The sequence below is a fragment of the Phaenicophaeus curvirostris genome, chromosome Z, assembly GCF_032191515.1.
Source record: "Phaenicophaeus curvirostris isolate KB17595 chromosome Z, BPBGC_Pcur_1.0, whole genome shotgun sequence".
NCBI classification, from domain to species: domain Eukaryota; kingdom Metazoa; phylum Chordata; class Aves; order Cuculiformes; family Cuculidae; genus Phaenicophaeus; species Phaenicophaeus curvirostris.
This window is the reverse complement of record NC_091431.1, coordinates 3,873,953-3,898,097: the sequence shown is the minus strand read 5'-3', so window position 1 is coordinate 3,898,097 and position 24,145 is coordinate 3,873,953. Positions and strand designations below refer to the sequence as shown.

The 24,145-nt window shown below is 38.5% G+C and overlaps 1 protein-coding gene across 3 annotated transcripts in view; it reads left to right on the top strand.

Moving 5' to 3' along the window:
- COMMD10 (COMM domain containing 10) overlaps nt 1-24,145 on the top strand; it is a 117,589-nt gene that overhangs the window by 16,957 nt on the left and 76,487 nt on the right. For all 3 annotated transcript variants that reach the window (XM_069880600.1, XM_069880599.1, XM_069880601.1), the window contains exon 5: nt 9,398-9,508. In XM_069880600.1, coding sequence (XP_069736701.1) covers nt 9,398-9,508 — 111 coding nt within the window. The remainder of the gene's footprint in view (nt 1-9,397; nt 9,509-24,145) is intronic.

Here is a 24,145-nt window from a genome sequence, read left to right as displayed (position 1 = left end):
AGTGAAATTAGAGGGAAAAGTAGCTGAAATGAGTGATAATCTGAGTTAAAAGGATGAAATTCTGAATTCGTTTGCTAAAATGGGATTTAATTTTTCGCATTCTGTAATTGTTGCCTTTGGGTGCAGGATAGATTCCTTTCTAATGTATATGTGGGCAGAGACATCAAGTTGTTTGATTTTCCCATTACTGCAAGCGACCACATCATACAGTGCACTTTCTGAATTTGTCAGGCTCCATCTTTAAAGAATCTGATAGTTTTTGTTCACACTGGTGCTATTCAAGGGTGATTCTTGAACCTTGTTTTTCTAGCTATCATAATTCTAATTCCTCAATGTTGGACTGAAGGCTGCATGTTTGTCCTGCTGTTACAGCTATAGTGTTAGTTATTCACTCCTAACACTGCAGTAGTAGAAGTTGAGGCTTTGGAATCTTAAATTATCAATATTTACGTTAGACTGTGAATTAAATTAAACTTTTAACTAAGTGAGTACTGCAGCATTGATGTAGCAAAGCTGAACTGGCTTCCGAAAGTAGGTGCGGTGTGTAATAAACTGATACAATGCTCTTCGAGATATACCACAGTTGGTGGAAATAGATGAATAGAGTGTTACTCTGAAAAACAGTGCCATTACCCTTGGAAATTATTTTGGGTTTTTCTTAACAGAAAATGCTTTATAGAAATAAACATGTAGATTTTTTTTCCCAGGGTATTAAAAGTACAATCTCCAGTACAGTAACGTTTAAGTTATCACAAATGACAGATCATTTTGAACAGAATGGCCTCTCAAAAAAAAAACCTGATTAAAGTAATTGCATATCATATGGGTGTGCCTATATACCAGTGAAGCATGAAACTAATGTCTCTATCACTGCAACTGTCCTTCTTCATCTGAAATATTTTGTTAGGCATCTGTCTAACAGAAGACTATTTTCTGTGGTAGCTGTAAAGAATAAGTCAATAATAAGTTCTTTTTGGCATTCTGTTTCTGTGAAGCCGTTTTTAAAATCCTCACACAAATGAAGTTAATTACACTGTTTCAGCTGGTCCACAAGTTAAGGAGACTGCCTGTGCAGGAAAGCAACTATAGATGCACTACCCTGAAGAGGCTCTTTGAGTACTGACTTGGATGTTAGTTCTCAGCTATGAATCATAGAATCATAGAATAATCATAGAATAACCAGGTTGGAAGAGACCCACCGGATCATCGAGTCCAACCATTCCTATCAATCACTAACCAATGTCCCTCAACACCTCATCCACCCGTCCCTTAAACCCCTCCAGGGAAGGTGACTCAACCCCCTCCCTGGGCAGCCTCTGACAGTGCCCAATGACACTTTCTGTGAAAAATTTTTTCCTGATGTCCAGCCTAAACCTCCCCTGCTGGAGCTTGAGGCCATTCCCTCTCGTCCTGTCCCCTGTCACTTGGGAGAAGAGCCCAGCTCCCTCCTCTCCACAACCTCCTCTCAGGGAGTTGGAGAGAGCAATGAGGTCTCCCCTCAGCCTCCTCTTCTCCAGGCTAAACACCCCCAGCTCTCTCAGCCGTTCCTCATAAGGCCTGTTCTCCAGCCCCTCCACCAGCTTTGTTGCTCTTCTCTGGACTCGCTCCAGAGCCTCAACATCCTTCTTGTGGTGAGGGGCCCAGAACTGAACACAGGATTCGAGGAGCGGTCTCACCAGTGCGGAGTCCAGAGGGAGAAGAACCTCCCTGGACCTGCTGGTCATGCCGTGTCTGATCCAAGCCAAGATGCCATTGGCCTTCTTGGCCACCTGGGCCCCTGCTGGCTCATGTTCAGTCGCTGTCAACTAACACCCCCAGGTCCCTCTCCTCCAGGCAGTTTCCAGACAGACTTCTCCTAGTCTGGAGCTGCTCAGGGTTGTTGTGCCCCAGGTGCAGGACCCGGCATTTGGTCTTGTTAAACCTCATCCCATTGGTCTCAGCCCATGGATCCAGCCTGTTCAGATCCCTTTGGAGCCTCCCAACCCTCCAGCAGATCCACAATTCCACCCAGCTTAGTGTCGTCCGCAAACTTGCTAAGGGTGCACTCGATGCCTTCATCCAGGTCATTGATAAAGACATTGAACAGGGCTGGACCCAGCACTGAGCCCTGGGAACACCACTTGGAACTGGCCTCCAGCTGGAGTTTACTCCATTTCCCACCACTCTCTGGGCCCGGCCATCCAACCAGTTTTCCACCCAGGAGAGTGTGCGCCTGTCCAGCCCAGAGGTGACAGTTTCTCAAGCAGAATGCTGGGAGAAACTGCGTCAAAGGCTTTACTCAAGTCCAGGAAGATCCATCCACATCCTTTCTCTCATCCAGCAGCCGAGTCACTTTGTCATAGAAGGCGATCAGGTTAGTCTGGCAAGACCTGCCTTTTGTGAACCCGTGTTGACTGGGCCTGGTCACCCGGTTCTCTTGCATGTGCTTCATGATCGCTCTCAAGATCACCTGCTCCATGACTTTCCCTGGCACTGAGGTCAGACTGACAGGCCTGGAGTTCCCTGGATCCTCCCTGCGACCCTTCTTGTAGACGGGCACAACATCAGCCTCCAGTCCAGTGGAACTTCCCCAGTCAGCCAGGGCTGCTGGAAGGTGATGGAAAGGGGTTTGGCCAGCACACCCGCCAGCTCCTTCAATACCCTTGGATGAATCCCGTCCGGCCCCATAGACTTGTGGGTGTCTAGTCGGGCTAGCAAGGCTCTGACCACCTCCTCTTGGATCACGGGAGCCTCATTTTCCTCCTCTAACTCCTGGGTTTGTACACAGAGGGAACGACTTTCTTTACAATTAAAGAGTGAGGCAAAGAAGGCATTAAGTACCTCAGTCTTGTCCTCATCCCTTGTCACTGTTGTTCCTTCTGCGTCCAATAGGGACTGTATGGTCTCCCTAGTCCTCCTTTTATTATTTATATATTTATAGAAAGATTTTTTGTTATCTTTCACAGACTTTGCCAATCTGATTTCTAGTTGAGCCTTAGCCCTTCTGATTTTTTCTCTACACAGTCTCACTTCCCTCCTGTAGTCCACCCAAGAGGCCCGTCCCCTCTTCCAGAGCCCATAAACGTTTCTCTTCTTCTTGATATCACTCAATATCTCTTTTTTCAACCAAGCCCAGACCAGCATTCTGTGCCATAGGAAGCTGCCAGCAACCACGAACAGGGTTATCCATATTAATAAAGTCCTGCAGCACCAGCAATACCACAAGAGGTAATATTATTAGAAGCATTCGATTTTGTGCCAAGACCTGAATTTTCAGAGGGTTGTTAAGATTTATTTTCAGCTCTGCTCAAGCTAGTAATATCACTAGAGGCCAATTTGACTAAACTGATACATGTGTTATGAACTAGAGGAATAAGATTTAGTATCATACCGTAATTTCCTTAGTACAAGTTCTTCTCAATATTCATAACACGTGACCTAGTTATTCTAAGAGTCACTCCTACTGGCATTTAAGTCTGACTGGGGGCCACAAGCTCAGTTTGCTTTAAAATTCTCATCACTCATGTTTGAAAGATCCCCTTAGCAGCTTCTGTGTAATGAAAACCTTTTGTTCTCTAAGAGGGCACACGTTGTTGGGGGATTTTATTGCTTTAAAAAAAAAATCCAAAAAGACAAACTAAGCCATAAACCATTGACAGTGGGAGAAATACCAAACTGAAATAATACAATCAAAAAATTGTATTATTATAGAGATTATTTTCGAACACTAACAAGTGCAGTAGTAACGTTACAAATTATTTTTGCCAACTATGCTGAAAACGTTTGTTTTAATAGTAGTAGTAGACTGCAGAAATTGCTTATGCTATGGTTTCTTTTCCCATCCACGGCTTTCATAAGCTTTCTTCCCTCATAAGCATGTAAGTACAGAATACTGCTACTAATTTAGAATTGCTTCTCCCTTCTCTGCCCGTCAGACTTAACAAGTGTTGAACCCAGAAGTCTGCTTTTCGCACTTTTAGACTTTTAAGTTGAATTTTGAGAATTCTTTTTCTCTCTCTTTCCTAAAGGCCAATCAGCATTTCTCTCTTTCCCTGTAGAAATGCATAGGGTCATGTGTTTGTCTGAGAGGCTAATAATGGATATGCCATGATCTTCATAATCTTTCCTGTAGCTAGTTTATCTATAGTGGCTTGTTAAATCGTGTTTAACCTATAATGCTGATTAATCACATTTGCCCACATATTCTGAATCATATATGTGTTCTGAATAGAATGTAATTATTTTTCATTGACTGAAGACTATGTTTTTATGTTTCAGTATTAATCAGAAGTAAAGAACATAAAATTTTATTATGTTTAGGCAAAGCTAGGTGTTCTGAAAGCAGCAAATCCTGACAAGAGAATGGAGTTCAAGAATCTGAATGAAATAATTAGGTCTTCAAATATGTTAAATTAGACCTGTAAAGTGATCAGCTACTTCATAGCTGACTATATGTCTGGTGGTTATAAAAACCTCAGTCATGTTGATCTTATGTGTCCAAGCAGGGTTCCCATGCTGTAATTCTTGCAGGTTCAGTGCCTCGTTTACTTGTTACTCTACTTTCCCTAAGGTTAATGCTTACAGCACTTTGCAAGGGACAAGTGGATGCCAAATCATGGATTACTTATGGAGGAGATGCAGTGGTTTGCATAGTATTACAGCTTCCTGGTTGCATTGTGATAAGAAGTAAGTTATTTGTGCCACATCAGTGAGTTCTGAGGGTGGCAATGCTGATTTTCTACAGTTCGTGTAATGTTTTGTTGTGATATTGGATGACCTTCTGAAAGCTTCATCTTCTAGAGGCAGGTAATTGATATAAAAATTCCAGTTTTCCATTTAAAATTGAAATAAGCTTCCAGTCTTCATGGGTGTAGAGACAGACAGGATATGTTATTTCAGTGTATCACTTAAGTCCAAAATCAAGAAGTGTCGCCTTCTCCTGCTCTTATGCTGACTGAGCATTTAAATTCCATTTTCCTTCTCCTTGCTTAAAAACACTGGATCCTGCTCCAGAAGTGTTGAAATTGGAAGTATTAGGGAAGACGTTTTAAGTTGCTTATGTATTTTCTGAAATTCTGTCTTCACTTTTAGTTTTCCTTTCTTTTTCCAGTATTCCTACTTACTTTCCTTTCTTAATTTAAGATTCTTGACAACGATTTCTGCAGTGTGAGTTTCTCAATCACTTTTTCTCAGTTCTTCGTCCTCCAGGTTGGAACCAAACAACTTTCCTGTTCTGGACATCCAGTCTGCCTTTACTCACAAAGTTGTTGTCCTTTCGTTTTGACTCTGATTGACTAGTTCATATATAGCTAAGATTATTTTATTCTCCATGGTGTTTTCAACCTGAATTTCTTTGCCAAAGAGCACTTATTTGATTCCTCGTTAGCATAAATATCTTTAAGTAGTTGAGAAAGGAGAAGTATTTTAATTTTTTTTTACTACTAATATTGAAACTTGTTATGTTTGTCTGATTTCTTGAATTTCTTCTCAGTTTTAGCTTAATTTGTAGCAATGTTTAGGGGCAGTCAAAGGTGAAAGTAAGGAATTGTGGCAAGAGGCAAGAGTGTGCAAGAAAGAGACAATAGGATGTAAAAACATAATGGGCTGTAAGTGGTGACAGAAATGGTGGGTTCTGTGGATATTAATTTTGCGTATGTCTTGCTTAAAGTTTGCATCAGATAAGCTGAGAAAGTTGAATGACATCTAGCGCACATGGTCTTTTGCAGAGGGTGACTTTCACCCAAATGCTTTACCACCATTGCAGTAGCTTGCTAATGATCTTGTCCTAATACGTAAAATACTAATTTCTGCTGTTTAATATGGGGAGTAGTCTGGTGAACAGGACAATGAACATGAGTTGGAAGCTCCCATGTTTTGCCCTGAAGGAAAATGACTGTGAATATCACAGTCTAGACAGAGATGATGCATCATGGATAGACTAGAGATGATGTGTTTATGTACCTGTGAAAGTATAAGCGATCAACAGATGAAGGGTAAGATCCTCTCACATTAGGAGAACTGGCATCTCTCTAGTGTGGGTCTGCCTCTGGGACTGGCATGGATGGCCACTGCAAAGCACTGAATTTTTGGGGGATACAGAGCTGCTTTAGCTGGACTATAACACCTTATCTTTTCTACAGCTAGTACTGAGTAGAGCACTGGAAGGGACAAATGCACAGGTTCTTCCATACCTACTTGTCCTGGCTGTAATGGTATCCTCTTCAGAAGCCTGAGTGGAACAAAATGGACAAAGGAACTGAAGATAACAGAGGTTATTGAAAGCTTCCTCATATCTTTGTTGCCCCGAATCATTTGCTATAGGGTTCATGGATCAGATCTGAAGTATTTTTGTATTTGCTTACTATTGGTTTTATTTAGTATTGTGTTTTTTCCTTTCCTTGTTTTCCAGCTTGCATCTGGTTTGTGTTTTCTAAACATAACCCTGAGATACCAGTGGGAACTTACAGTGCTAAATAATATATTTTGAACAGTGTTTATTATTGCAGTGACAAGGTAGCTTGCACATTTCTAAACTCCTAATAAGAAAATGTAAAAAGAAGCTAAAGGTCTACAGTAACTAAAAGCATGGCTTTATTTTCATGCTAGTTATGGAGAAATACTTCCCCCCTCCCCAGTAAATGCTTTTCATGTAATATATCGCAGATTTTGGCACCATGTAGTCTCTTCCAATGTTTTCTTTACTGTAACAAGGTTTTATTATTGAAAAAATTGGTCTTAAAATATGTACCACTTCATGGCTACCAAATACTGTGTCTTGACATAAATGCCATGCAGAAACACGTCACCTCTCTCAAAAGGTTAATTGATATTTCAGGATGTTGAGCGTCTTCTAAGTAAACATGACCGTAGCCAGACACCCGTTACATTTTTTTCTTTCCACAAGATAAATAGTCAGACCATTATGAAGCTATAGGCAGCATGCTGCTTGTTAACTAAAACTTATTCTCATACAACCATACTTAAAACAGCAAAGACACATGAATTATACAGGAAAACAAAGTAATTTTAAGGTAAAGCAATATAAAAAAAGGAGTTTTGGCTGCTGTTCAGCTATAAGCTCAGGCCACTATGCTGCCACATATATTGTATCTGTTTTGAGCCCTCTACAGTATTCCTCATTAGATGTGTATTAACAATGAAATAGGAAACGTAAATTTGAATTTCTTTACTTTTGATGGTTTGTTTTTCATGCTGCATACAGTATGCTGTTGAACAGCTTTAGGAAAGTCAGGCTCCTTAGGATATTGTTCTTGTCTGTAGTGGCATTGTTTTATAATCCTGGATAGGATGGTAGCCTGTCTGAGGCTTGATTTCCATGCTAATGGATTAAATGGTTCAAGTAACTGATAGAAAGCCGTTCCTAAACTGATGAGTGCAGGGCTTGAACCTTAGTGACTTTCCAGAGCTTGCTCACTGTCTCTGTCTTTGACCTTAGTGGTCAGATGTTTTGTCCAAATAAGTGGTACTGTTCCCTGTTGCCTGCCTTAGGCTGTTCCCACCACTAACCCTTAAGTCAGTATTTGTCTCCTTCTCAGTTGACCGTTTTGTTAGGGTTCTTTAAGTGAACTGAACTTCTTTCTTGATCTAAAACCTAGAGTACAGCAAGATGCTGAGAGCCTTATGCTCCCGAGAGAACCAGAGCTAATTTCTTTGCTTAATTTAATTGAAGTTTGCAGAGTGAAAAATATTTTCCAGCTGTGCCATTCTGGTGTAATTTTCTGGAAGATTCTAGATTCTGGCCAGCAAAGGCATTCAGCAGACTTATCTGTTAGTGTGACTGACTTGAGTACATCCACAGGATCCACTTTGGACTGTGCTTTGCTTCTGGGTGGGATGGGCAGTGTCCTATTATTTTCATCAACCAAGATGTCATCAAGTTAGGGGAAATTAAACCAGGGAATTGTAATTAAAAAATAATCTGCTTTTAGAATTTATAAACTTGTCTTAAAGCATCTTTAATCTGTAGGCTGCGGGCATGCTTATGCTAAAGTTATGCCTACCACAAAATGAGCTAGACCAGATTTGCAGCATTTTAGCTGTGTCCGTTTGTGTTTTATACCTGCTTTCAACAATTTGATTAATGTGTGAACTTCCTTATTTGTACCACAGAATGAAACCTGAATAGGAGCATTTATTGCAGAGGTGCTGGTAGACTGCAGGCTGACCTGCTGAAGTTCTTCCTGCTGTCTTTTTCCCGTAGCTGCACACAGTCAGTCTGACAGTCTTGGACCAACAGTAGTTGTTGGTAGATCATGACACCCGATTTTCCTTTCAGTAAGCTTAATGGCTTTCAGTATTTGTTGCATAATTGCCATAATATCTATGCAATATACAAAGCAATGCAATATAACATACCTGAAAATAAACAGTATAATGCAAAAAATTCTGGAAGTTCTGTCTTTGAGCTGTGCCCATGGAAGATGTTTCTACCACGTGCTTTGTCTCCTGACTTTCACCTTGAGATTATTGTCACCAGAGGAAGCAGAGCAGGTGTTGACTTCTCTGCTGTTCACAGCACAACACTTCTGGGATGACTTTATGCTGTTGGTTTTAGCTAAATTGCTGGACTGGTAAGAGATTAACTGAGATGTGGCAGGCTTTCACTTTTACCAAGTCAGACACAATATTTACTAGCAGAGAGACTATTCTAGTTTAAAAATAACTTGTATGCAAATCAGCTTGCCAGAAGTAAGACTTCATAGTTCTACTTTTCTTTATTCAAGAAGGCCAGGTAGGTTCTTCTTTGAAAGACTTGTAGTTCTGTTCTTACGTACTTCATTTATGGGCAACATGTAGCTTGATAATGTTTGAATATAATTTTAGAATAATGATTAAAAAATTATATTTTTGTGTAGCTTTCTATTAATAATTCTGTCACTCAATGCTTAAGTGGTTTTTGGCTTTTCAGTAGTAACAATTCAAAAAGCAGCACAGATTTTTACCATAAAACTCATGGTGGAACACACATGAGTAGATCCGTTGATTAAGAAATCTCCATTTTTAACAGGTTTACCATTTATTAGTAATTTATTTCCTTTTCATAAAAGAAAAATTTGGAAAAAATCCACAACTTTGCTGATAAACTTCCACAAGGAGGGGAAACTGCCTTATTTTGGATCCTTAGTTGTGTTTAATGGATTAGTTCCAGCAGATCTGAGGCATATGATGCCACTTTATTATGGGTGGCCATAGGCACTTTGAACTGATAAATCTGCCAAGAGAGAGGAGCAAATCTGTCTTGGAGTCTAGGAGAATTTGCAGAATGCACGTTGTATAAAAATGCTTAACATCTGTAGAGCTTGATACCGTATTCACTTACACAGACCATTCACAATATTGAAAGTTGACCTGAATGCTTCTGTACTTTCTGATTCTACTCTAAATTTGTGCTTTATAGCTTGAAACAATTGGATGGCAGCTTAATCTTCAAATGGCAGACTCCATGCAGGCAAAGCTGAAATCTCCTCGCGCTATGCTGGAGCTGGGAGTGAGCAATGAAGATTCAAAGGTAAGAAATACATGCCTGGCAGAGTTGCAGTGAGTTGTGGTGATGGCCTTATATTCAAAGTTCTGAGGCGTCAACTGTTAATCTTTCTACTGTTTTTACTTTTATATTTCATAAGATTATAGTAAGCATTTGGAATTGTGAAGTACTGATGTGATGTGAGTGCTGAAAGCTGTGTTACCAGCTCTTTGGGCAGAAATGTAATAGAGAAATATCATGAAATATACTTATTTTAGGTCCATAAAATATCTCTGTAGATAATTTATTTTTATCACATACCATGTGATCGCTTTTAATGCGTAGTAGCTTGCAGCCTTCCACCATGTGTGTAATTATATAAGGTATTACTCATCACTTGTAACCTTTCTATGTTAATGATATATTTGTATGAATGATGACATAGTATACAAGGCTGCAGACAGCCAATATTTGAGGATTTTAAGGTAAAGTCTTAAATGCAACGATTTTTGTGACTGATGGTGTTTCAGTGCAAAAAAGCACTAATGAACACAATTTTTTATTCATAAAACCTGTATTTTTTTGTAGCTATCAAGTTTTAAATCAAACACATGAGTTGCTTTTAACCCTCTGCTAATGGAAACTGGAGTCTTCTGTGGTGTCTATCAGAATGTTGATCTATGAAAAAAATCAGTATGAGTGATTCAAGGGGAAAAATTAGAACTCATTTCTGCTTTAGCATGGCATTTAAATAACAGTAATTTTACTAACGTGAGTGGACTTCCTTATTTATGGTAGCATAAAAGAAATACACAGCTTATGTTTGTGCTTCTCAACAGGACTTGCAGCAGTTTTATTTTTTTACAGCAGTTCACTGCAATCTATATTTTTGAAATGCAAATACAGGAACCAGACTGTTTTATGCCCAAGCTACAATGGGCAGCACTGCATACAGATTCAATTCTGGCAAAACAATTTGGAAAAAAAATCACTTTTTATGATACACACAGTTTCCTTTACAAACAAAATTCAGCAAGTGTATTTTTTTCATTGTTTCTTCTAGATTTCTTTTTGTGGTTATAATTAGATACCAAGATCAGAATTATTTTGCAGTAGTTTTAAGCCTAGAAAAAGACTTGTAACTGGCATTTAGATAGAACGGTGCAGCATGAAAAAAATACCAATGATTTCACACTACAGACACTATAATTTATAAATTTGGTTTTGTGTTAAAATAGCTGTGGTTTTTTTTTTCTGAATGATTACATCCTAGTACAGAATAGGTTTAAGCTTGGCGTATACCTGCTTAAATACTGACAAAAGTGTTGGAACATAATTTTTTGTGCTGTATTTTGCATCTGCATGATCTCTTTGTGCGCTAAGTGTAAAGTTGTCTGAAAATCATAGATACTGGTTGGTTTTTTTTCTCCTCAGACTTATCTATGTGTCTTTTACGCAGAAGTTTGGCATGAATTTAGTGTATATGTTCTTAATGTCTGCCTTCATTTCTCATGAAACTTATTCTTTTCTATTTTCTTTTTTTTTTTCGGATAATTCATGGATATAACAACTTGATTTATTTTCAAGAAAGACACGATACACTGTCACAGAGGTGATTTTGTGGGTGGCTCATTAGGGGGCAGCAATGCACTTTGTCATACTGACTCTTTGCTTTCTTCAGATAATACTCAAGTCAATTCTGAAGTCAGTCGTTGTGGGAAATGCTAAGTGTTTACATTTCTAAACTGTATATAACAATAGACGTTTGCCTTGCTCATGTACAAAACTAGAGCCTGTTAATAGAAAAAAAAGGACTGAGCAAGGTAAATGAGATTGGCCATTATTTCCATGTTTGCTAACTAAAAGCAATTATGCTAATAGTAGTCTTTACTACAACTCGTACCACTTAAAGATCATTTAAATAGGTTTTTGTTAGAAGATGCATTTAAAATTACTATTTAAGTTATCTCTCCAGGAAAGGTAATCAAAATCCGTGGAAACATGAACGTTATGTGTGCTTCATGAAATAAAGAGTTGGTGTGTCTGCTGTATAGCATAAATATTTATAGACCATATTTTGTCAGCTTCAGATGAAATGCAGAGTCCCATAGGTATTATACCATCAAAATTCAGAAGTAAGGTGGTCTTGGTTCTCTCATGTGATTCAAGCTGCTAGTGACATTTGCACTGCCCCGGAAATCCTTGGATGCTGCTTGTGACTAGCAGTAATTGTGATCAGCTCACATGATTTTTTGTAAACTGTGTTTCTCTGGGTTTTCTTGCAAATACATCATTTGTTTATACTCGGACCTTGAATTAGCCTTGATTTGGATCTAACAAATACTTTGTGTATTTCATGAAAAGTGTTTTCACCGTGGGAGTGATTATGCATGCGAATGAGTTACCTGCAGAGGTTGCAGTCTTGCCAGACTTGGAGATACTCAGGGTCAGCGGGACGAGTCCCTGAGTGAGCTGACTGAAGCATGGAGATAACCCCACTGCGAGCAGGGAGGTGGATGAGGTGGGCTGCCCAAACCCTGCCTTCCAGCCCAAATCATCCTGAGATCTGGGCTTTGCAGCTCAATTGCTGATGGTGTTTTGTATGAGGAGGAGAAAAAAAATGAGCTTTCAATTAAAAATCCAATTAACAGCGGCTTCTTACAATGATTCAGAATTTGAAATGTTTAATTGCATTTCTAAGTCTGAGACGGGTGGAATTTCTGTGAACTAGGCACAAAAGCAGGCTAGTGTTACAGAAAACATCTTCATAGAATCATAGAATAACCAGGTTGGAAGAGACCCACATTCTAATGAGCTAAGGCCACAGTTAGACTTGATGTCTAAGATACCCGTGGTGTATAGAGGTTTTGTTTAATAATATAATTTGGTTTCATATTTTTTAGGCTGTTGAGTTGCAACATAATAATCTGGGGATTTTTTACAGACCATTATTGTTTTCATAGATACAGGGTGAATTAACCAGTAGAGGGAGCATGAATTAGCAGTCCTGAAAATCTGAGCTGCTAATTGTGAATTTGATTTGCAAACAACAAATGATCGCAGAAGGTATTGTGTTTATATAGTATCTATTTCCCTCAGTAATTTTTTTAATAACTATCTAGGCAGGCACACACTCTCACATTCTTTGTTACGTTAGTAGCAGTAATTCCTTAGGCTGCCCAGTCCAGACCTTTCTAAACAACTGTAATCCTATTCTATAACTGTAGGAGCTATATAATAATAATAAAAAAGTTGTAGTAGAAGCTGTAGAAGAGGTCTGAGGGCTTCAGAAATATTGCATCATTAGCGCCAAATATTTCTGCAGGGGAGTGTGGGAAGGAGGAGTTTATTCTTAAAGAGTTTCTGCTATGCCTCTTCATTAGGAAGATCGAGTAAGGTGCATAACTATGTAAAATATTATTGTGTATTTTTACATGTGTTCTGTAGTTAACATTTATGTTTGAAAATCATTAGGACAAATAAACTGTACTTGCCCAGTGTGGTCTCTCAATAGTTATCCAATTTTTTTCTGTAAATCCATTCCACAGATTTCATTAGATTCAGTTACCTAATTACAATTGTCCTATGGAAAGCTTTGCTCTTTTCTTGTTTTTTTATTCTTCTTATTTCAATCCGATTTTATTCTTAATGGTTAAGGACTTCTTGGGGGAGCTGTTTTTTCCAGTATGATGTATAGATTCCCTCTGAGAATTCAATACTGAGTTTGTTTTCTTCCTTCTTTATGTAAGTATTTGAAGAATTTTTTCACAGATTTTTGTCTGCTAATGCAAGACAAAAAATAACTGAGGAATGTGCTGGTTTGTTAAACTTGCTCATGTAATACTGTTGACAAAAGACAGATAATATTAAAATGTTGTTATGCTAATTTAGTTTTATTTCCTTTTAATTATTTTCCCTGAACTTCCAGATGTTTTGGAAAATGAATATAACAATGGAAATATTTTAAACTATTTTATTCTGCAGTCTTTTGCTCAAAATCAAAATGGAGTCTGACTGCATTTGAAACTGAGATCGTAATATATATTCATTACTCTACAGAGTAAATAGAAGCGTGGAAATCTTAGATCATTATTTTTCATTGTTAAAATAAAAGGAGATGGTTTGCTTTTCTCTTCCTTTTATTTTTTACAGACTTTCTGTACACTTCTGGACTGTGAACAAATCTAGATCTTGGATGTTTTGCTCTCTTTACTTCAGTGAGCTTTCTAAGTTTTGCCATTGTGAATACTTTCCCCATCTTTAACAGCAAAGCAGAGTAGAGGAGAAATAAAGCTTTTCTCCAAGTGGGGGCAGGTAAATCACCTAGTTCGGGCTCTAGTTTCTGTGCAGCCTGTGTGGCGTGCAGGCAGGATGTGCACTCGGATGGGTATTTAAGGAAATATGATGGTGATTTCCCCTCCCCTTTGGTTCAGCTGTTTATCTCCCTCTGAAAATAAGTTATATCTGTGGAGTGGCATAACCGTGAGAGTCGGTGGATGCTTGTGATATGTTCCCACTCCAGAGAGGTAGGAGGTGACAGAGTTGAGCATCTATACCACAATGTACCCTCTTCCTATGCCTTCTCAGTGCTCAGCTTCTGGAGTGATGCATTTAAGTACCATTTTTTAAAATTCAAGAAAGGGAAGTTATTTGTATCTGTAGGCCCTTGATAAAAGAGGACAATTAAAAGACATGATGCTGGAGGAACTGTGGTGAGGTACAAAGACTAAACAATTGTAAACTGCTTCTCACACTCATCAGCTACCTTTCTGTTCTGATGATGACATTATGCTTTTTCTTCTCGGAACAGAAATAAACTTGCATGTGAACCTTTGAACTGAGTTTAGTCTCTCATCAAACAGATTTGTAAGACTCTAGCAAAAATAAGCAGGACGAATCTTGGATGAATGCAAAACTGGGTAGCAATGAGATTGAGAGAAAAGGTTTTTTCCATTTCTATTTAGAGGAGGTAATTAGAGGCCTGGATGGTCTCAGATAGCACAGTCCTGGTTCAAAGTCTTTCTGAACTTCTGTACACAAGTAAGTTTGCTGCTTTCTGCAAGGTACATCATGAAACCAGTTATGTCCTGTGGACTAAAATGTAATAAATACTGCTGCTGATAAGAAAGCAGAAACATCCCTGAGACAGGGTTTCAGAATATTGAGAAAAGTTTTCCTATTTGTAGGAGCTATAGTAAGAACGATGGTATAATCTGAGTGCATGGAACAGCTCAGAAAAATGCGCCTGAAATTTATAATTAGCTTCCAGGCTGTCACATTGCTACAGAAAGCTGTCAGAAATTTCATTGCTCAACCATGAGAGCCAAAAATTCTAGACTTGCAACGCACAGCAGTTCTTGCATTAAGCTGGTTTTGATCTGTCGTATCTATTATCTCTGATTAAAATCATTTAATTAGAGGAAAAAATGAAGCTGCAGTCCAGAATTTTCAAGATGCTAAGACGACTTTTGGGTTTTTTACCAGCATAGAAATGGATGGCAGACTAACTCGTGTCTTGTAAGTTGTGAGTAGTTTGATATTTTACTTAGAAACTGTTTACCAGATGGTGTGACTCCAGGAGTACGCAGTGACCTCTAGCAATGCAGGACATAGTTAATTATCTGGCTCCATTTGTGATCTTACATGATTTAATTCTTGGCTTATAAAAAGGATCTCTTTATAGGGATCTGTTTACAGTATTCTTACGTTTCACCTAGTTATATATATATAATTTTTAATACAGTCTATAACACATGAATTTACAAACCCTGTAACTAGCTGCAGGCTCTGCACATGCTCTATTCCCACTAAAACATCTTACGACTTTGTGTGCCTTTGTGTCATAGAATTAGAAGAAGAAAATGGTTCCAGTTGACCATGTACAGTTGGTTGCAGCCTTGGGAAATCTCAGCCTATAGTTAGTACTGAAAATTTTGTTTTGTACAGGAGTAAATTGAATTGTTCTTAATGTGTAAATTTACCATTGTCAGCCCAAATAGACTGCAGCAAAGTAGCTGAAATACTTAACTTCTAAGTTTAAACTTGGTGACGTATTTCATTGCCAGGTAGAGTGAAATCTTAAGACCTTGAGGGCTTTTGAAAAACACAAAGATCTAATGAGTTTTTCTTGTTTAATGCCACCTTTTTTCTTAGGAATTTTTTTTCCTTTTTGCCTCAAACTAGTTTTGTAGGTTTGGTGCTTCAATCTTTTCAAGTGAAGGAAAAATATTCATTGTGAATTCTCATGCATCTTTATACTTTATTGCCTATTGGTCTCAAAAGGAAGAAGGGTTTAAGCAAACAAATTGTTGTCCTCATTTGTGTGTAGCAATGGAAAATCACTCTCTGTTTTCAGTACATTCGCTATGCTTTTGCAGTAAATCCTGGCAGTACCAATGCCCCTGCTTTTACTTAGGCAGTAAGGTCTGTGGTCCTTTCACAAGTGTGTTAAAAATTGGCATCTCTCCCATGTCAGTTTCGTCTTGACTCTAAAGTAGCAAGATAAGGTAGTGTAAGAAATGGGTGAAAATGGAGAGAGGTGAATGTAAAAGTTGAACTTTCTCTGACAGCAAGGCTCAGTCTTACCAGCATAGCACTTCTGCATGTGTTCTCCATTACAACGAAGCTGACTGCTCCCTTTGAGAATTGGAAGTGAGGGCAGAGGAAGACAACGTGTGATTTTCTGAGTCAGCAGCTTTCTAATGTGAGTGTTTAAGACGAGATAATTTTTCTGTATATAGATACATAAAAATAAAAATTTCTTCTGAATCTTCAAAGGTATGAAATTTAGAGGGCCATAAGGACTTTAGATAGAAGTATATCAAATAAATAACATTTTATGGCAGGTAGGAGCAGTTGTATCTTGCATTACTTGACAACTGGTAGCAAGCAGAGGAGTTGAATATGTTCTTTATAAAACTAGGAGATTAACCTTTTATATATGAAAGCCTTGGTGTTGGGGAAGCTGTGCAGAACTACCTATAAACAAGTGTCTGTACATTTTTCAAGTACCCCTGGAAATGCTTCTTGGTTTTCCATCTTCAGCGTCTCAGTTCTTCCATCTATAAAATGGTGAACTTAGTATGGCTCAGCTGTTGCAACTTGGAGGTATTTGCTTGTGGAAAGTTTTGTTATCTGTTAATCCTTTATTTCTCCCTTGAGGGTTTCTAAATGAGAAAAGTTACAAGAGATGGGGAATTTTAAAAAAGGAATTTGTGTGTTTTTTTCTCAGTAGGCTTCTGCTTCAAAATACTTCACATCTTTAGGAGCCACCAGTGGTTTGTTTTCCTGTAGCTGGTTCCCATGTAAGGGGTACCTTCAGAGCATGTTGGAAGAGGTAGGATTGTCTTCTACAGTCATGATTACTGCCTGTTTTTCATTTATACTGGTGCTTAAGAAGCAGTTGCCTTGCTCCTTATTACTGTAGTGGTAGCTTGGGAGTAGTCTGTGCTTTTCTGTTCACTTCTTGGATGGGAATGGAAGAGATGCCCTCTTCTTAGTCTCTTGTCTTTTGGTAGTGAATGCTGTGTTGGAGACATTCTGAATGTTGACGAGATTTGTTACCAGAGAGAAGCAAAACATAAAAAAGAGGGGAGTTAAAAGTAAGATCTAAATATATACAGTATGTTTAATGGAAGTTGTGAACTTGCCTGTAAATGCCTGTAACTTTTGTTGCGGCAATATAGAAATGCGTTTTTTGGAGACACTCCAAAAAGAGGTAGTATAATGACTTTGCATGGGGTATCCAGAAAGAATAGTATGGAGTGTTCAAAGAAAGTTTTAATACTTATGCAGCCTATTTGTAAAAAGACAGAGAAGGTGTTTAAATAGCAGGCTTGTAGAAGACAGAGATTATGATGCCTAGACTGACTGCAGTGCTCCACCATTTCTCTGATAATTTCATGTTGTTTCCAGGGTTTCTGTAGTTGGTTCAAATATCTTTTCTCACCGTTGCATTTGATTTCTGCAACTGTGGCAGAATGGGCAGAAAATAGAGGAAACTTTCTGCCTGCCACTCTTGTGTTAAACAGTGGTGCTCACTGAAAAACTGCTCAGCAAGCTCTGCTGCGGGCATGGATAGAAAAGGAACTGTTGCATTGTAAGCAGAAGAAATAAAATTCTTTGAAGAAACAGAAATACAATCTAATACAAATGCAGGTGAAATGGGTTCTTATGCTTAAGCAGTTCTTCAATAATTTGTATAATTTCTTATTCTGTTTTCTTCAGAGTAAATAATGATACTGATTTTGTTGAACTTGAGCTTCTGAGGAACATGTGCAAGAATTTTATTCCCTTGTTTTCCCTGATATTTTATCTGCATTTTATTATTACACAAAAAAATCATATCTGCACAACCTTAAACTTCTTCAAGATATACTTGATTGTTTTCCCCGAGTTGTGTATTTTTCACCTTTGAAAGTTAGGTGGATGTATTAACTTGGAAACTGTGATATTATGTTGCTGTTTAAATTATATGAAAGGTAGTCTAAGAGGAAGGGAGATGAGCGGAAAGGTGTAAGAGACATGGAGTGGTCGCTCAGCCTGTGAGTGTCTTCTTTATGACGTTTCTCTCTGCAGCTTCAGAAGAGCCTAGCAGCAGACTGACGTATTTTAACCCAAGTCAGACATACTGGTCTCGCTCTTAAGTTAAGTCTTTGTTAAAAAAACCTTACAGACTACAAGTCCACTACAGATATTTTCTGATTTGTAGAATGTAGTATTTTCAATCCATTTTGCTTAATTATTGCTGTAGACAGGTTTTTATAGGCAAATTTGATTTGAACATTGTATAAATGAACTTTTTTAAAAGTATCATAATTTTGCTGCATTTGTTTTCTTGCTGAGTGTTGTGTTGACTGAATAGCTTTTGCTGCATCAAACAGGTTGTTTTAATCAGTCTCTGTTTTTTTCTTAAAACTCCTACAATATTAAAACAGTTCCTCGATCTTCAGGTGCAGTAGACCTAGCTATTCTACATCTTATATTTGTAAAGTTTTTTCTTTTGGCTATTTAGGCTAAATATTAATTGTTTCTTAAAAATATAATTATGTTGTGTGTCAAAGCCAGCTTCAACATCAAAGTCAGTTAAGACTTAGGCATTTCTAGGGCAGTCCTAGCACTAAAGCTGTGTGTGTGATATCTGCCTTCTACAGGCTGGAATTGATATGTAAAATTATAGAACTCCAGCAATTATAGAATTACAGAACTTCCATTAAAATTATAGAATTCCATATTTGTAAGCATTTCATTGCAAGCCCGAGTATAATTACATGCTTTTAAAATCTGTTTGACTGCCCCTAGGTACTGGAAGATGTGTCTTAATAGACAGAAATGTTGAAAATAAATTACATTTAGCAAGTATGATTTTGCCTTTTCAAGTTTCTGAAGTGTCAAAAAGAAAATTTGAGCCAAATGGATTAAAAAGCCCATAGATAATACCCACAGATAATAACATCTAAAATCTGGGAATATTTAGCAAAGTTAACTTTCATTCTTCTTTAATTTTCTCATGTCAAATCTCAACTCTTTTTAAAAACATAATTTGTTTTATCTTCTCCAACACATTTTTCAAGTCCCTTAACAGAGCATGTGCTCTGAAATAGGCACAGAGAGCAGCGTTTGAGTAGCTGGCATGCTTGCATGGAGGAAGATCAGCATCACCTTGAGTGTCAGCAGCACACTGCTGGAGCAGGGAGATTCAAATGAGCTGTTTCTGCTGCTGAAGAGTACACTGACTGGTCAGGGAGTAACAGTGGGGTCCTGGTCATGGGAGGAACCAAGCCAGGGAGCTGTCCTGGGAACAACTACCTTCTTGCCCTTTGGTGTCTTGACTGCAGCAGTCATAGCTCAGTCTTCTACACTGGAAGGGGAAGAGAAATTGGTTGAGTGAGGGAGAGGTTTCCAGTCAAAGTATCTGCACAGGACTCAAAAGATATGTTCATATCCTTTAAATATGTGTAATGGGGCAGTTTACTGTTCTTCCAGAAGAAGCACTGCTGAAAGCCTGCAGGCAGAAGTATGGTTTTGGTAAATTTACAGTGGCTTTAACTGTGTGGTGCCGTAAGTATCCTTGTCAATATGAGTTGAACAGTCGTGAGATTCTGCTTCAAAGTAGACGGGCTTGGCAGTATTTTCCTTTCAGACTTCCTCTGTGATCCTTTCAAGACTAGGGCTAGCCACAGAAACCAAAACTGAACTGTTTGAAGCATTTGAACACAGTGTCTCTTTTACAATACTAAATCTGTGAAACTGTTTAACTTCAGTTAGGAAATTACAAATTCTTTTACAGAAGTTTTACTTCTCTCCCAGAGGAGAGATGCTGATCTGTGTCAGAGCATCTGCATCTTGCCCTAGTCAGGTCCCACCACTTACTGAGGAACCCCTTTGGGGGTGTGCATCCTGCACCCAGTCATGTTTCCCTCTCCTCCATTATCTCTGTACACAACCTGTCACATGTCCTGTTGAATGATACACATGCAAACCTTTTCTTCCTAACTTATATCAGAAAAGGCTGTGTGGGGGTGAATGGGTGGCAAGGAACAGCTGCCCAGCTAACTGACATACTGTGTAGGTTGCACCTTGCTTTTGTTTAGAAAACAGTATGTGAAGAGAACCTTATCCAGTTACCTTGTTGGTTCATACCTTGCCAGTGTATCTGTATTACTTAGGCTCTTACAAACTAATTAGGTATTCTATGTGACAAGCATCTCAGCAGATCTGCTTGGAGCAGTACAGAAGGAGCCCACGCTTCTTTGTTTGCATTCAGTTTACATTTGTGTTCAACATCCTTGTGATTCTCCCCTGTTCTCTCCTTTTCCTTTGTCAGTTCTTCAAATGCATTGTTCTGTGAGTTTTGGTACAAAATGGTGCTGTCAAGGAAAAAGTAATCCTCTTGGTTTTTATGTGTTTTCAACCAAGCTGCTTTGTGGGTTAATAGCATCTTTTTGAATTTAAAAGCATTTGGATTGTTCTGTCCCCTTTGCAGAATTGCTGGGCTTGCTTTCCTCTTACTTTTGCTAATTTTTTTGTCAATGTGCAAAGTAATGAAATTTCGAAATCTGGCTTCCTGGAGAAGTATTATATATATTCTTGAAAGTGTACAAAGTGAGCATCTCCTGTGTCGCTAACATCTGTCCTGCTTGAGGCAATAAATATATAGTACCTGGTGTCAAACAATACCAATGCTGTGCATTTGGCATTGAACAGGTGTCTGTAACAGTGCTGTGACACCCTTTCCAGTCATGCTTCAGGTTGAAGAGTGTAGGTCATCACCTCAGTTATATGCAAGGATGGCAATTTTCACTCATCTTGTTTCCTGTTGTTTACAAATGACAGGAATCTGGTATCTGGAATTGTGGGGCATCTAATTTTGTACCACTTGGCTTCGCATGAACTTTTAGCAAACTTTAAAAGCTGCTATGACAAGTGACCTGTTTCACAGGTTAAAATCCCCAAAATACAACCTCTTTCACAAGGAAAACACAACCCACAGTGTGGCCTACAGCACCTGTGCAAATCTTGTTCAGTGTAATTGTGTAAAATCACGACTGATGAAATAAGAAATACATATTTCTAGGGATACACTCTCACTGGCAAGGCAGTAATAGAAAGAGATTTCAAGGGGGGACGGGAGATGCTTTTTTTTTCCTATATTGAGACGAATCCTATTACTAAGGATATACTTTCAAGCCTTGTAGTGGTGAAAGAGCTACATAAAATCAAAAGCAGAGCCAAAACTAATAACAATATTTGTCTAACTTGAAATTTATACATAAGGAAAAGCTACTTTTTTGACCATTTGAGCAGCGTTTTTGAACTTGTATGTACATAGTCAGAGTAGCTAAGTTGTCCAGCCAGACCATGAAATGGAGGAGTCACACTAGTGGGTCAAGTAAAAGAGAGAATTGCACTGTGGTTCTTTCTCACTGAGTTTATCACTGTCTCAATGTAAGGGGATGACAGTTTCTGCTGTGTATGTAATCAAAACATTATGAGAATTGCTTTGTGAGTTGTGTTTGTCAATGCTTTACTTCCTTAACAGCATTAGGTGCTGAATTTTTCAGTAATACCTGATTCAAGGCTTTTTGGACTACTTCTGGTGCATAGAATTTCAAAATGTGAGCAGAATGCAGAGGAGTTTTAGAGAGGCTGGAAATGTTAGACTATTTCTCTCTCCCCTTTTACAACATCAACAGAAAAAAAAGCAGCTGGGAGGTGCTTATGCTTGGAAATAAGTCATGTTATGAGACTGGGAATTTGACAGCAAAACAAGTTGCCAGGGGCCAGATTTGTAGGCAGTCCCGATTGGTGCATATTTCTTTGATTAGGTACTTGAACAATAAAGGGTGCACTTGTCTCCTTCATGAGATGGAGAAATGTGTTGTCTACTGTGTGGGCATGGGAGATTCGTGGGCTTTAGCTTTCTGGAGAAGCATTCACACTTTAGAGGGCTGCCCACAGGTGGCTTACGGGTGCTGTCATACCTAGTTGCCCTGTAGGGTTTTGCAGCCTGGAGCTGTGTGGAAGAGTTAAAATTCACATTGTCTTTCTTCTTCTCCTATTCTGAATCCTGAGCAAGAGCATTTCAAAATTTAACCATACACACATGAAAACAACGACGTTCAAGAATGAATTTATAAACATTACAAATACGGCCTGCAAAGACCTTAAGTCATTACTGGGAAGGAAAAGTGTTTTACTGGAAGATCTTAGTGTACTCAGGAGGAGAAGATTCGTTTGAAGATGCAAGTTAAAGGCAGGAAGAAATACGTATGTGGATTCAGGAACATCCTTGTGACAGTAGTGAAACAGAACTCTGGAGCTGTTTTATCTTGCCATTTCTAGATCACTTTGCCTCTCCACATTCCGCTTCCTCCTTCTTTTCTGTCATCCCATCTTCATAAGAACAAGCACATTGTGCTCCTCTCAAAGAAATGTAACAGATCAAAAATATTTTTGAGCTTCCTCAAACAGCAGAGTTGCCATCAAAGTGGGACAGATTCCAGGAGCTGGTGCTATGTCTAACAAATTCTAATACGTGTTTTCAAATGCTGTCTTCATCTAACTAATAACACTTATTTCGTTGTTGCTTCTGTTCCTCTTCTTTTTGAAGAAGTTGTTTAAATTATATTTAGTTATTATAGTTGTTTAATAGATTGGCCTTCTTGTGCTGTAGGGTATCTTCTGCTCCTAAAGGGAGAGCATGGAATGATCTAAGTGCAAGAAAGGTGTTTATACAGTTTCAGAGTTCTTGGATGGCAATGTGTTCTTGTCTGTACTTTTGGAAGCTAACATTTAGCAAGTTCTTGAGTAATCTTTTTAATTTCCTCTTTCTAAATTTCTGTCATGTTGAGTGGAAACAAAAGTCTTTCTGATGAGGGCCAAAATGTTTTGTAGATAATATGGAGAAGGTCAAGAAAAGCCAGTTTTTAAGTGTTGAAATCTGTACTGTTTGATTTCTTTCCAAATGCAGATGCGTTTGAGACAACATACAGGGGGAATCATGTAATGCTAAACCTTTTCAGAACTGCTTTGCTGCACTTTCTGTTGGACTCAATTAAGCTGGTGCAGCGATGTCTTGAGAATGATACAGCGTAGAGCAGAACTGCATGAAACAACTATGGGGAGGTGGAGGCAATAAGGGCAGTTAACAGCAACAGAGGAGCAAGGACACGTTGTTCACTGAGAGCTAACTGAAGCTGAGCTGAACCTGCAGAGTTTTTTTTGACTGAGGCTGAGGATGATTAACATGCAGGGAAGCAATGCACTATGAGAAGCACTATGCCACATGACGCTGTGCTTTGTTCTCAACCTGGTATCTGAAAAGTCATTCTGAAAAGCCCTTGAAAATTCAAGTGCAGCATAATTTGAATTTATTTTTTTAGTGGTGTTCCTTTAAAATTCACATTACCATTTTAAACAGCAGTTGTACACTGCTGTGGCCTTGAGGGAGTCACAAAGAACTTTGAGCCATCCTTGACTTTAAGATTGAGGCTTGCAATGCCTGTTTTGAACAGAGTACACTTGTTGTGTTTACTGCTTCTTGAAGAGAAGACCTTCACATATCTTTAATTGAGGGAATGCAATCCAAGGGTGAGCTACAAACCAACAGCAGGTGCTTCAAAGATGTGTGGAAATAGTAAGGCAGAGGAAGGATAGAACAAACAAAACTCCAGCCAGCCAAATGCCAAAATTGCATTTAGTGCATCTGTTCCTTATGGATAAACTGATGAAACATATTTGTCAGCATTGAGCATGAGCGGTGCAGCTTAAGCACCACATTGGGATGGTAGGTTGTGGATATTCATTCTAAACCTTTTCTTCCCATCTTTACAATGAAATAATTAATTTTCAAAACATTCCAATCCAACATAACCCAGCTTTGAATTTGTTAAAGTAATTTGAATGTTTTCATTAATGTGATATTTTTAGATGCTCAGAACTTGCAAACTTGAGCGACTACTGGCTTTTTATAGCGAAGTGGGTTCAGACAACGGAACAAAATCAGCATTCTGTTTTTCCTAGTGTTTTCTGAAGCACTTCAGTAGCGTGCTTTCAGCATTAGCTTTTTAAAAACAAAATCTAAAGAAGGAAATAAGAATTCTGGACCAAACATGAGTCAGACTATAAAACTGAAAAAAGAACTTTGCAGGTCAAAACCAAAATACTATTATTTTAATGTGT